Consider the following 13,433-nt stretch of genomic DNA (forward strand, 5'->3'; position numbering starts at 1 on the left):
ACAACAGCTCCCTGGTGGTCTAGTGGTTAGGATTCGGCGCTCTCACCGCCGCGGCCGGGGTTCGATTCCCGGTTAGGGAACACAAAATTTTAGGTGATGTCCAAGCAAATGAAATACGAACCAATGTTTATAACCAATGTCGAAGAATTCAAGTATTCAATTTAGCTGTGAAAAACCAGCCTTCTCAATGTCACATTGTTATTTAACACTACAGCTCCCTGGTGGTCTAGTGGTTAGGATTCGGCGCTCTCACCGCCGCGGCCCGGGTTTGATTCCCGGTTAGGGAACACAACATTATAGGTGAAGTCCAAGCTAATCAAAGACGAACCACTGTTATCAACCAATGTCCAAGTATTCAACGTCAAGTTGAATAACGAAAAAAAGTAGACAGCCATGTTAAATCTTTACAGCGCAATGACAAGAATATGAAATTTTCAACATAATTTAGCTGTTAAAAACCAGCCTTCTGAAAGTCACATCGTTAGTTGTTACTACAGCTCCCTGGTGGTCTAGTGGTTAGGATTCGGCGCTCTCACCGCCGCGGCCCGGGTTCGATTCCCGGTTAGGGAACACATTATTATTAGTGATGTCCAAGCAAATCATTTACAAACCACTGTGTTAAGTGATATCAAAGTATGCAACGGCAAAGTGAATAATCAATAAAAGCCGAAATCCATGTTACCCTATTACTGCGAAATGTCAAGAATATGAAATAGATAACTTAATTTAGCTGTTAAAAACCAGCCTTCTCAAAGTCACATTGTTAGGTAACACTACAGCTCCCTGGTGGTCTAGTGGTTAGGATTCGGAGCTCTCACCGCGGTGGCCCGGGTTTGATTCCCGGTTAGGGAACACAACATTATAGGTGAAGTCCAAGCTAATCAAAGACGAACCACTGTTATCAACCAATGTCCAAGTATTCAACGTCAAGTTGAATAACGAAAAAAAGTAGACAGCCATGTTTAATCTTTACAGCGAAATGTCAAGAATATGAAATAGATAACATAATTTAGCTGTAAAAAACCAGCCTTCTCAAAGTCACATTGTTATTTAACATAACAGCTCCCTGGTGGTCTAGTGGTTAGGATTCGGTGCTCTCACCGCCGCGGCCCGGGTTCGATTCCCGGTTAGGGAACATAAAATTTTAGGTGATGTCCAAGCAAATGAAATACGAACCAATGTTTATAACCAATGTCGAAGAATTCAAGTATTGAATTTAGCTGTTAAAAACCAGCCTTCTCAAAGTCACATTGTTATTTAACACTACAGCTCCCTGGTGTCTAGTGGTTAGGATTCGGCGCTCTCACCGCCGCGGCCCGGGTTTGATTCCCGGTTAGGGAACACAACATTATAGGTGAAGTCCAAGCTAATCAAAGACGAACCACTGTTATCAACCAATGTCCAAGTATTCAACGTCAAGTTGAATAACGAAAAAAAGTAGACAGCCATGTTAAATCTTTACAGCGCAATGACAAGAATATGAAATTTTCAACATAATTTAGCTGTTAAAAACCAGCCTTCTGAAAGTCACATTGTTATTTGATACTACAACTCCCTGGTGGTCTAGTGCTTAGGATTCGGCGCTCTCAACGCCGCGGCCCGGGTGTGATTCCCGGTTAGGGAACACAAGTTGTTAGGTGATGTCCAAGCAAATCAAATACGAACGACTGTTGTCAACCAATGTCCATGTGTTCAACGGCATGTTGAATAAAGAAAAAAAGTAGACATCCATGTTAAACCTTTACAGCGAAATGTCAAGAAAAAGAAATTTTCAACATAATTTAGCTGTTAAAAAACTTGCTTTCTCAATGTAACATTGTTTATTGGGGCTACAGCTCCATGGTGGTCTAGTGGTTAAGATTCGGCGCTCTCACCGCCGCGGCCCGGGTTCGATTCCCGGTTAGGGAACACAACATTACCCATCACCCCCCTACCTTTGGCCCGTCCTGGGGGATGTGAAGGCGATGGAGGACATGCTGGGAGAAGGCCCTCAACATCCCCTCCGTGTGACACTCAGAGATCTGGAACACAAGCACAAGCCTATTTATAGACAGATGTCTGGATTGTGAGTCAAACCGGAACACATTACATTGTTAGCTCAACACCTATACCTCAACAAATGTTTTCAGAGACCGAATATGGTCAGGATGCTGACGTGAAGGGGGGAGTGGCTTAATTGCTGGGAAAGAAGCAGCTGTGGCTGGTGAGCTTGACACACATTGTTTGTCCTTTACCTTAGTAAAGGACATACAATGTGTCCTTTACCTCATTGAATATACATCACATATTTACTGATGTATGCTTGGCTCTCCCTCCCATAGTGAGACTGGGTTTGTCGTCAGAGGAATCCTGGGGAACACCTAATACAGTGGGGGCCTGACAGCTGAGTCTGCAGCCACACTATTAGCCCCATGCTCACCGATTCAATCCCAGATATGTTTTACTTCCCCCTCACACCAATTCTATGAATACATGCAGGACTATGTCTATAAACATGACTCAACTGGAGGCAGCAATAATGAGCCTCCTTCACACATTCTAAAGATGTCAGCTTTACACAAAAAACCTTGGAATTAACCTTTAAATGACATGACCAGTAGTCTGGGGTTTTAAATACATAGCATAAACAGTTTGTCCCGAAAATTGCCTGTTTATGGACAAAGAAAACAATGGCCTGAAACAAGGAAGAAAGCAGTCTGATAAATTGTGTTTGATATAGAAGTAACACAAATCCTGGGTTACTGGGTTCAAAACAAAAGTGATAAATGACAACATTCCCTGTATCCATATAAATGTATACATGCAAGTCATTCTGAATATCTCTGTCTCTCTCTGTCTCTCTCTCCCATTCTGGTAACTTACCAGAGGAGTGTTGTAAAACAGACCATGTCTCATCCTGGGGAGGAGGGAAAAGATGGCGTCTTTGAAGCACACCTACCAGTAGGAATAGGAAACAGGATGATTAGCAAGTGTTTCTCTGTGTGCTATGAATAGGAAGTCAACTGTGCATTTTTTTTTACAAAAAAAAAACATAATAAATGATATAACTCAGAAAGTAGATAGTTGTTCCAGTAGCCACACTCCTATTCCATCTGTAGTCAATGTGATTCATAATATTGAAGTGTTACAATAACAATCACGAGCTCATTGATTAAAATGTCATATACCTTTTTAAGCATCATTCCTCGTAAACGTGACCAGTAGCTCTGAATCACTAAAATAGTTTCAAAGAACTCTAGCAGATGTGTATTTACCCGCTTTGAATCGTAGATCTTAAGATGGATGATGTCATAGTCTGAGAAGGCTTTCCATGTTTCAGCAAACAGATCTCCATACGTATGAAAACTCTGAAAAGCATTGTTCAATATATCAACATATCTCAGTCACAAAGCAACCACGTTCAGAATAAGTTGCCTGTAAATCTTTTAACTGTCATTTCCTCTGCATTAGAGCTGGCCTGATGCAGTTTAAAGGTCCCATGACATGCTATTTTATGTATTCTTTAATATAGGTATTAGTGGGCAACTAACACAGTATTCAAAGATGTTCCCGAAATTCAGCCGTGGTGCAGAGTTACAGCCACTCCGAGCCAGTCGCACATTGAGCTTCCCCTAAATGGGCTGTTTTGGTGTCTGTAGCTATAATGCAAATGAGGAGGAGCATGGCGGGTCAAGGAGGAGGGTGGGGGTGTGGCCCTGAGCAGCTTGCAGCCACGGTACCATGCGCTCTGTTTACAGTGGATATATCGCAATGGCGAGGCGCACACAGCCTTTAGCCGTGTTCTGTAAATAGCTGGAGCTCTATATCTAAATATTATCATATAGCCTACATAGATATCTATATCATATAACATATATTAATCGAGTACTCGTTTAATCAAATCTATTTTTAGAATGCAACGGATCTGCAGCAGGAATAGGCCTTATGATGAACGGCCATATTACCAACCAAGCATGTAATGCTTATTCTCCATCAAAACAGTCAGAGTTATCAGAGTATTCATTATTTATTTTTGCAAACGTTCAAAACACATTTTCCTTACAAAAATAAATATGCGTCTCACAATTTAAATCACGTTGAACGGTTTAAAAAAAACAAAAACGAAACAAGTAGCCTAACCATTGCAAATAATTTAAAGCTGCAAATAAAACGGCAGCAAATGAACTAAAAAAATACTCAGCGTTGTGATCTTCTCTACACGTCCGGGATTACAGCTGCGTCTTGCGGCGGTGAAAATAGCCGACACACTTGGTTGCTGCGGGTCTGCTTTCCCGAACTCACCGTTGTGTTTCAGGAGCATATGTTGCCGCATAGTACTTGTAGTACTCTGGTAGCTCGATTTCGCTTGACATATTTTACATTTCAACTTATGATCTCCTATTACTTTAAAGTCGCACAGAAAATTCATACTTTTGCTTCAGAAAACTTTGTTTGTGTGTGTATATGCAAACTCGAGTTTGCCTGTCCAGCAACCGAGTTCATTTGTAACGAGGAGTACTCGAGTAATCGATTCCTCACGCCCATCCCTAATATCTATATCATATAATACATATTATCACGGCCAAAAGCTGTGGGCGCCTCCAGACGATATTATGAATCACAAACAACTTTGTGGGGTTCTGCGACGTCTCTGGTTCTTCCACTTTCACATCAATCTGAAGTAGACTGAACCGCGCTCTGCCTGCTGCCCGCTGCCCGCTGCCGGGCGGTGGTGCTTCGCGTCGATGGTGCCCCGCGGCAACCGGCGGCATGTCGCAGTTCATGTACTTCAGCGAGTCAAAGCCAAAGTTCCTTTCCCCCCAATTCCTTCTCAACCATGGCTCAGATAACCCCCACTACAGTCTCGTTGTGGAAATACAAGAGACGTCAAAGAACCGACAAGAAACACTTGCATTACAGTGTGTGTATTCACACACACACATGTGGCGCTCGCACGGTCGTGTCTCATTGGCGGGCCAACGTCTCTGGGCGGGCCAGGCAGAGTAAGGGGAGGAGCTTAGATGCTTTGTGACGACATACCTAAAGACATTCCAAATCAGCGCGCTTGAGCCTCCGTTCTTTCAAAGGCGAGCAGAACAGCTAGTGCTCGTTTTACACCAAACGCAAGTTTTAGCCACTGGGGGACCATAGGCAGACTAGGGGAACTCATATTTATGTTAGAAAACCTCATAAAGTGAGATTTTCATGTCATGGGACCTTTAATCATCAGCCATCTTTAACAAACCCTGAATCCAGGGGAGAGTGTGAGGGACCCACCGTGTCCCACATGAGGAGGTTGATGTCTCGGCTGAAGGAGTTGTTGATGTGCTGGGAGACGTACAGGTTGACAAAGTCACAAAAGTGGTGGTACATGTTCACTCCTACAAGAACAAAGAGACATAATGGGTTTCCACCTGCAACTGGATGTGAACACCTTATACATTGAGTGTACATAAATGTACAAAAATAAAGCAGAAGTAAAGTATAATTTTAACCAGGAGAAGTCTCATTGAGATTAGAAATCTCTTTTACTTTTAACCAGGAGAAGTCTCATTGAGATTAGAAATCTCTTTTACAAGAGAGCCCTGTCCATAATGTACACCCGTGTATAAAAAGGCACTGTGCTTCCAGTTTGATTTCAAGCCCAAAAGCTACACCGTAAGGTTGTGTGTTTGAATGCGTTATCCAATACGCCCCATTCTCTGAACTAAACCCCAGAGGTAAGGAGGTGTGTACCAGCGTCCAGCTTCATGAACACAGTGGGTTTTTCAATGACCAGGTCACATAGCCCATCGTCTATAGGCTGAAGGTCCAGCTCCGTGTACGTCTGCAGTTCTGCATACCTTCAGGATAGGGATCATATAGGGACAGGGATTAGTTATGTTTTGTTATTAACTGTACAGAATAAAGATGGATGATACTGGACCTGCTCGACTGGAAGCGCAGCACGGCTGGGCTTTCCATTTCAATTATAGCCAGGCTACCCGCTTGAATGTGTGGGTTTAACAGATGAAGCGCTGGTCTTGAGTATATGAGAAGACCTCAACACACACGTTTGGTGCTTTAGATTAAAACTTACCGTATAATGTCATTCATTCATGTAAGAGATTTGGGTTCTTTTAGACGACTGAAACAAACACAATGTTTTCCCAGAAGATGAACTCAAGTTTGATGTTCAATGTTTTTGCTTCCTAATCTCGAACGCTCATTGAGAGCCGACTTACCTCAGATCAGTATTGTTAACACGTTAGACAAAGTTTCACACACATTTCCTCAGATGCCACATGCTATTAGGAAAAAGAATTAGCAGCGATCTGTGAAACTTCAGTCACTGTCCAATATCATGTTTTTTTGTCCATACCAAGACCATTCCGAAGGAAATCTGTCCTACCTCAATGAGCCATTTGTTTTGTTCCAAGAGAATAACTTCCAGACGGGGAACTTCAATTGACCCTTCATTATCCTTTCTAATTAGGCTTGTATAGGATTTAATAAACAATAAAGAATCAAGCTGTTGAGACCCATCGACATACACCAGTGACCAGGGCGGTCACAAATATACTGACTTATAACACTAATTTAGCAAACTAACAATCAACTACTCAAGTGAATGGCCTCTGTTTGTGTGTGTTTGTATGTATGTCATTCACATATCTCGACATCTGTTCATCTGATCTAATTCACACTTGGGCCGTGTACTGCCGGGGACCTAAGGAAGTGCATTGTCTACATATTTGGAAACAAGGCACGCTATTAATAAACTTTGAAAAAAAACAGCAACCAGCGTGGCTCTGTGAAGCAGCGGGGGCAGGGCTTCAGTTCACTTGGTCACTGTACTTGGAGTCTCTGTATGTCTGTATGTCCCTCAGTTCCCATCGACAACCGTTCAGTTGATTGACTTCCCAGTGGACTGGTGTTTTGCTGGGAAAGGTAGGGCAGTGACCACTGGGAAGTTGTATGAATCAGTGGCCCTCGAGAAAGCTGCAAGCAGAAATACGGGAGGCCAAGCAAACGGACCTTTCTGAACAGGCACGTTTTGAACGGGGACTGTACTTGTATTTATGATGAAGAGAATGCCAATGGCACACAACATACTTTAAATCTCTGGGTTCCATTCATTTTTGGTTTCCAGAAGGTGTTTGGCCGAAAAGGTTTTGTTTTAGTAAGTCAAGACTATCTGTTAAACAAAATCACTTCTCCACTTTCTCTCTTTAAGGCGGGAAGACATTTTTAGTACTCTATTTAACCCACTTGTTTTTTCTATTTGACTGTTGATATGCAAGTTTCCTTTGTAGTCATTGTACTAAGTCATTGCAAAGCAATGGTTCAGAATTAACATACAAAAGAGGTGATGATATGAACTGACCTATTTGGCAACATTTTATGATGATGAAGTTCAAATGTGTTGGAACTGAGAGAGGCAAAGAGTGCAGTTTAAAGACATATTCCAATGCAAATAGACAGTTCATCGGCTTCCTCTTCAGAAATGATTCCAGGCTACCAGTCAGTTATGCAGAGAGACTAATTAAAAACCAATATTCCTACATCCCACCTATTCTAAGTTAAATGATACCAGCTCTCTAAAATAGGCTCAAGAGTTCCCTGGTGGTCTTGTGGTTAGGATTCGGGGGTCTCACCGCCGCGGCCCGCTTTCGATTCCAGGTATAGGAACTCAACTATATTAGTGATGTCCCAGCAAATCAAATACAAACCACTGTTTTTAGTGATATCAAAGTATTCAACAGCAATGTGAATAATGAAAAAAAACAGTCCTTAACCAAACTAGCTTTCAATATAATCCTCTTACACAAACCTGACTTGAACAGCTAATGTTAAGTGAGGTCTAAATGGAGTACTGCAAATGAAACATATATTTTAGACACACCAAATTCCGAAATCATGTAGTTGAGCTAATTCTGTCTGAATTAAATGTAAATTATTTGAAAATAACCACAAATTTCTGCCAGAAAATGCAGGTTGGTGATGCAGACTAATGAATGACCAACAGTCATACATCCCTCCAATTTCTGGTCTCCTGGTTTTTGACCAGTGGTTGGAATTGACACTCGCGCATCCAGTCCGGGATCGATTCCCCGACAGAGAACCATGTATGTATGTAACTTTCTGAATAATGGTTTCCGGTCCTGAGAGATTGATACTATGACTTTTCAGCAAATTCACAATATGGTGGCAAGACCTCTGAAAAACCTTAATAGTACAAGCTTCAGCTAGTATAGACAAGCCTGAACTAATAGTACCGTATGTCAATCTCATTATACACTTTCTCGTATTCATGATCCCATATTCAAACATAGCTAAATTCAGCCTTTATCTGCCAAGTTGAATGTCTAAGGTGCATCATCCACTGTATTCCAGGAGTGTATAGTGAGGGGGGAGTACCCTAGCTGAGTTAACTGAGGCAGTATTACATCACACATATCCCTGTCTAGTCAGCTGTCAGAACGTCACACATTGTATAGAAATAGTGCACTGTCCCTAAAACCATTAGTCCCTGGTGGTCTAGTGGTTAGGATTCGGCGCTCTCACCGCCGCGGCCCGGGTTCGATTCCCGGTCAGGGAACTAACCTTTATGTCTCACTGTCGAAAACTGGCTGTTCCTATATTCCTGTTACCCAAATTTAACCTGACCGCTTATGTTTAGCAAAGTCTATACAGAGAAATTAAATTGAATCATGGTTCTCTAGTAATCAAATTCTAAAAACATGTAGTTGAGCATGACTCAACTACAAATTAAAGCAAATTAAATGAAACAAATATGAATTTAACTCTGGATATTATGTGAACCTGACAGGAATATATTCAGAAAATCAACGTCATCTTCGGAAATGTTTCAGTCAAAATCTCCCACAAAGTTGCTGGCAATCAATACTTATATGACTAGTCCTACATCCCAGCTATTCCAAGTCACATGGTTCATTTTTAAACACTCCCTCTGGGTCTAGTGGTTAGGTTTTCTGTCTCTTTGTCAAACCTGGATTTCCATATATTGCTCTTACCCATATCTAACATTAACAGCTTATTTTAACTGAAGTCTGAAATTGCATTGATTTTGATCTGGTTTTCTAGATCAACTTCATTCCCTAGCATGTAGTGGAGCTTGCCTAAATTAATCCAGATGGAATCAAAAATATAAAAAATATATGAATATAAAAAATATTAACACAAATTTAACTTCAGAAAGGATGTTCGGTGATCAAAATGATCTCCGAAATAAGAAGTGAAAAACACACACATGTGCACACACAGTATGTGGCTGCAGGTCAGTTATGCAGACTTATTAAGAACAAATTGTCCTATATCCAGCCAATTCATGGTCACATGGTTTGTTTGAATAGCAGCTCCCTGGTGGTCTAGTGGTTAGGATTCGGCGCTCTCACCGCCGCGGCCCGGGTTCGATTCCCGGTCAGGGAACTAACCTTTAAGCAATTTTCTACATAATGGTCAACTATCCAAAGATATTAATTTCAATTATTGTGTACATCTTAGTAAACACAAATGTAACTGCTAATTGAAACCCTTTGTATCAGAAGTTAAGAGATGTTAACCTATACATCTCCTGACAGTACATAAACATCTCTTGACTGAAAGAATAATTAAAAGTGCCAGAAGACCTACATCAAATTTCCTCTTTTTTTTTACAGAAATCTGGAATTTCTATGCATCATCCACTGTATTCCTGAAGTGTACAGAATGGGGGGGTGGGGGATCCTTGGTCAGTTACAGTAACTGATACAGTATTACATCATGCAAATCCCTTCCTTGCCAGCTCTCAGCACGTCACGCATGCTAAAAAAAAAAGAGTGCATTGACTAGATGACCTCAGGTCCCTGGTAGTCTAGTGGTTAGGATTCGGCGCTCTCACCGCCGCGGCCCGGGTTCGATTCCCGGTCAGGGAACACACCTTTAAGCAATTTTCTACATAATGGTCAACTATCCAAAGATATTAATTTCAATTATTGTGTACATCTTAGCAAACACACAAATGTAAATGCTAATTGAAAACATTTGTATCAGAAGTTAAGAGATGTTAACCTATACATCTCCTGACAGTACAATCATCTCTTGACTGAAAGAATAACTAAAAGTGCCAGAAGACATACAACAAATTCCCTTTTTTTTTTTACAGAATTCTGGGATTTCTGTGCATCATCCAATGTATTCCTGAAGTGTACAGAATGGGATGGTGGGGGGATCCTTGGTCAGTTACAGTAACTGATACAGTATTACATCACACATATCCCTTCCTCACCAGCTGTCAGCGTGTCACACATGCTAAAAAAAAAAGAGTGCTTTGACAAGATGACCTCAGCTCCCTGGTGGTCTAGTGGTTAGGATTCGGCGCTCTCACCGCCCGGGTTCGATTCCAGGTCAGGGAACTCACCTTTTCTGTCTCCTTATCAAACCTGGATTTCCATATATTCCTCTTACCCAAATCTAACAGGAACAGCTTATGTTAACTGAAGTCTGAAATTGCATAGATACATTGTTTTCTAGATCAACGTAATTCCCTAACATGTAGTGGAGCTTGCCTCAGTTAATTCAGATGGAATCAAAAATATAAAAAATATATTAATATAAAAAATATTAACACAAATTTAACTTCAGAAAGGATGTTGGGTGATCAAAATGATCTCCGAAATAAGAAGTGAAAAACACACACATGCATACACACACATGCGCAAACACTATGTGGCTGCAGGTCAGTTATGCAGACTAATTAAGAACAAATTGTACTATATCAAGCGAATTTTAAGTCACATGGTTGGTTGATTAGCAGCTCCCTGGTGGTCTAGTGGTTAGGATTCGGCGCTCTCACCGCCGCGGCCCGGGTTCGATTCCCGGTCAGGGAACTACCCTTTAAGCAATTTTCTACATAATGGTCAACTATCCAAAGATATTAATTTCAATTATTGTGTACATCTTAGTAAACACACAAATGTAAATGCTAATTGAAAACCTTTGTATCAGAAGTTAAGAGATGTTAACCTATACATCTCCTGACAGTACAAACATCTCTCGACTGAAAGAATAACTAAAAGTGCCAGAAGACCTACATCAAATTCCCTTTTTTTTTTCAGAATTCTTGGATTTCTGTGCATCATCCACTGTATTCCTGAAGTTTACAGAATGGGATGGTGGGGGGATCCTTGGTCAGTTACAGTAACTGATACAGTATTACATCACACAAATCCCTTCCTCGCCAGCTGTCAGCATGTCACACATGCTAAAAAAAAAGTGCATTGACAATATGCCCTCAGCTCCCTGGTGGTCTAGTGGTTAGGATTCGGCGCTCTCACCGCCGCGGCCCGGGTTCGATTCCCGGTCAGGGAACTAACCTTTAAGCAATTTTCTACATAATGGTCTACTATCCAAAGATATTAATTTCAATTATTGTGTACATCTTAGTAAACACAAATGTAACTGCTAATTGAAAACCTTTGTATCAGAAGTTAAGAGATGTTAACCTATACATCTCCTGACAGTACATAAACATCTCTTGACTGAAAGAATAATTAAAAGTGCCAGAAGACCTACATCAAATTTCCTCTTTTTTTTTACAGAAATCTGGAATTTCTGTGCATCATCCACTGTATTCCTGAAGTGTACAGAATGGGGGGGTGGGGGATCCTTGGTCAGTTACAGTAACTGATACAGTATTACATCATGCAAATCCCTTCCTTGCCAGCTCTCAGCACGTCACGCATGCTAAAAAAAAAAGAGTGCATTGACTAGATGACCTCAGGTCCCTGGTAGTCTAGTGGTTAGGATTCGGCGCTCTCACCGCCGCGGCCCGGGTTCGATTCCCGGTCAGGGAACTCACCTTTTCTGTCTCCTTGTCAAACCTGGATTTCCATATATTCCTCTTACCCAAATCTGACAGGAACAGCTTATGTTAACTTGAGTCTGAAATTGCACAGATACATTGTTTTCTAGATCAAAGTAATTCCCTAACATGTAGTGGAGCTTGCCTCAGTTAATTCAGTAGGAATCAGAAATATAAAAAATATATTAATATAGAAAATATTAACCCAAAATAAACTCCAGAAAGGATTTTGGGTTATCACAATGATCTCCGAAATAAGAAGTGAAAAACACACACATGCACATTAGAGCATGGAAACCCGACCAATGCCCGATGGTACCCGACAGGCCGGGTCGAGTTCGGACAAATATTTGAAATTATGCTCGGGTTCGGGTCGGGCTCGGTCACAACTGCGCGATAAGGCGTTGGGAGTTGGCGTCGGCATTGCTTCTGTTTTAACGTTAATTTTACTTTGCTGGGGACACTCGTGTTTAATTTTAATTTCATAGGCTACCTGTCCTACAGAACCTCGTGTCATTTTGTGGAATATATCGTTATCGTGTGTGGATTTCAATTGGTTATGATTCTGCGCAACAAGAGCACGTTAATAGCGAGCACAAGAGTGCTTGCTGTTAACGCGTGCTTGCTTGTTGCGCTCATCTTTTGACTTTTCTAAATGCCTTGCAGTTGTTTAATAAGGGCGTACTTTCATATACACAAATGTAAACATGTCATTAGGATGAGAAAAAATAGAACTTAACTGTGTCGGGCTCGAACATATCTAGATGTCGGGGTCGGGCTCGGTTACTTCTCTATCGGACGCAGGCTGGGCTCAGACAGAAAAATGCGTCCTGTTCAGCACTCTAATGCACACACACATGCACACATACACTATGTGGCTGAAGGTCAGTTATGCAGACTAATTAAGAACAAATAGTCCTTTATCCAGCCAATTGAAGGTCACATGGTTGGGTTGATTAGCAGCTCCCTGGTGGTCTAGTGGTTAGGATTCTGAGCAGTCACGATGCTGACCGTAGACAGCCCGTAACCTAAGTCTGTCCCTACGTGATGTGCTGAACTTGAACATTGTTCCCAATCTTTCCCTGGGTGAGTGCAATCTAACCTATCTAGGGGGTTAGGTGGGAGGTACCCACCACAGGTCCGTCTCTCACACTCCGCACCGGCTCCTCGTCCCGGTTGGATGAACCATCAGTCCCGCTGACCAGCCCGCGCCTTGATCCAGTCTTTAAATCACCATGTATATATATATACAGTATATTTATCCCAAAAGTGTTCCCTTCATGGAACGTCCGAGCAGCGCGAGTCCCTCAGGTTATTCTCCTTCTCTCGACTCTCACCTCAGGCCACGTTTATACGTAGCAGGGTATTTATAGAAACAAATATTCCCCCCCCTCCGTTTTCAAAAATAACATGTGCACACAATATCGTTTTCAAAAAAGTTGTTGTTTACATCAAAACACATAAATACGCCGTTGAGTGCAATTAAAGCCATGCAAGCCAATCAGTATCCGCAGAATCAACAACAACGAATAACACAAGCGTCTTCCTGTAACAAACAAACTGTAAACATAGGGTGCTCATATGACGTTAAGCATTTCCTGGCGCATAA

At 41.6% G+C, this 13,433-nt stretch overlaps 1 protein-coding gene and 7 non-coding genes across 9 annotated transcripts in view; 7 read left to right on the forward strand and 1 right to left on the reverse strand.

The window, feature by feature from the left end:
- Nucleotides 1-13,433, reverse strand: part of eogt (EGF domain-specific O-linked N-acetylglucosamine (GlcNAc) transferase) — a 91,548-nt gene that overhangs the window by 72,661 nt on the left and 5,454 nt on the right. For both annotated transcript variants that reach the window (XM_056605775.1, XM_056605776.1), the window contains 5 exons: nucleotides 5,716-5,822; nucleotides 5,257-5,360; nucleotides 3,255-3,347; nucleotides 2,863-2,934; nucleotides 1,935-2,021 (listed from right to left, as the gene is read on the reverse strand). In XM_056605775.1, the coding sequence (XP_056461750.1) occupies nucleotides 1,935-2,021; nucleotides 2,863-2,934; nucleotides 3,255-3,347; nucleotides 5,257-5,360; nucleotides 5,716-5,822 (463 nt within the window). The remainder of the gene's footprint in view (nucleotides 1-1,934; nucleotides 2,022-2,862; nucleotides 2,935-3,254; nucleotides 3,348-5,256; nucleotides 5,361-5,715; nucleotides 5,823-13,433) is intronic.
- Nucleotides 499-570, forward strand: trnae-cuc (transfer RNA glutamic acid (anticodon CUC)). The gene has a single exon. It is a non-coding gene; the product is annotated as a tRNA-Glu (tRNA).
- On the forward strand, nucleotides 8,489-8,560 carry trnae-cuc (transfer RNA glutamic acid (anticodon CUC)). Its single transcript has one exon. It is a non-coding gene; the product is annotated as a tRNA-Glu (tRNA).
- Nucleotides 9,340-9,411, forward strand: trnae-cuc (transfer RNA glutamic acid (anticodon CUC)). The gene has a single exon. It is a non-coding gene; the product is annotated as a tRNA-Glu (tRNA).
- On the forward strand, nucleotides 9,825-9,896 carry trnae-cuc (transfer RNA glutamic acid (anticodon CUC)). The gene has a single exon. It is a non-coding gene; the product is annotated as a tRNA-Glu (tRNA).
- On the forward strand, nucleotides 10,779-10,850 carry trnae-cuc (transfer RNA glutamic acid (anticodon CUC)). The gene has a single exon. It is a non-coding gene; the product is annotated as a tRNA-Glu (tRNA).
- Nucleotides 11,260-11,331, forward strand: trnae-cuc (transfer RNA glutamic acid (anticodon CUC)). Its single transcript has one exon. It is a non-coding gene; the product is annotated as a tRNA-Glu (tRNA).
- On the forward strand, nucleotides 11,745-11,816 carry trnae-cuc (transfer RNA glutamic acid (anticodon CUC)). Its single transcript has one exon. It is a non-coding gene; the product is annotated as a tRNA-Glu (tRNA).

Source organism: Gadus chalcogrammus, chromosome 13 (genome assembly GCF_026213295.1).
Source record: "Gadus chalcogrammus isolate NIFS_2021 chromosome 13, NIFS_Gcha_1.0, whole genome shotgun sequence".
Taxonomy (NCBI): Eukaryota; Metazoa; Chordata; class Actinopteri; order Gadiformes; family Gadidae; genus Gadus; species Gadus chalcogrammus.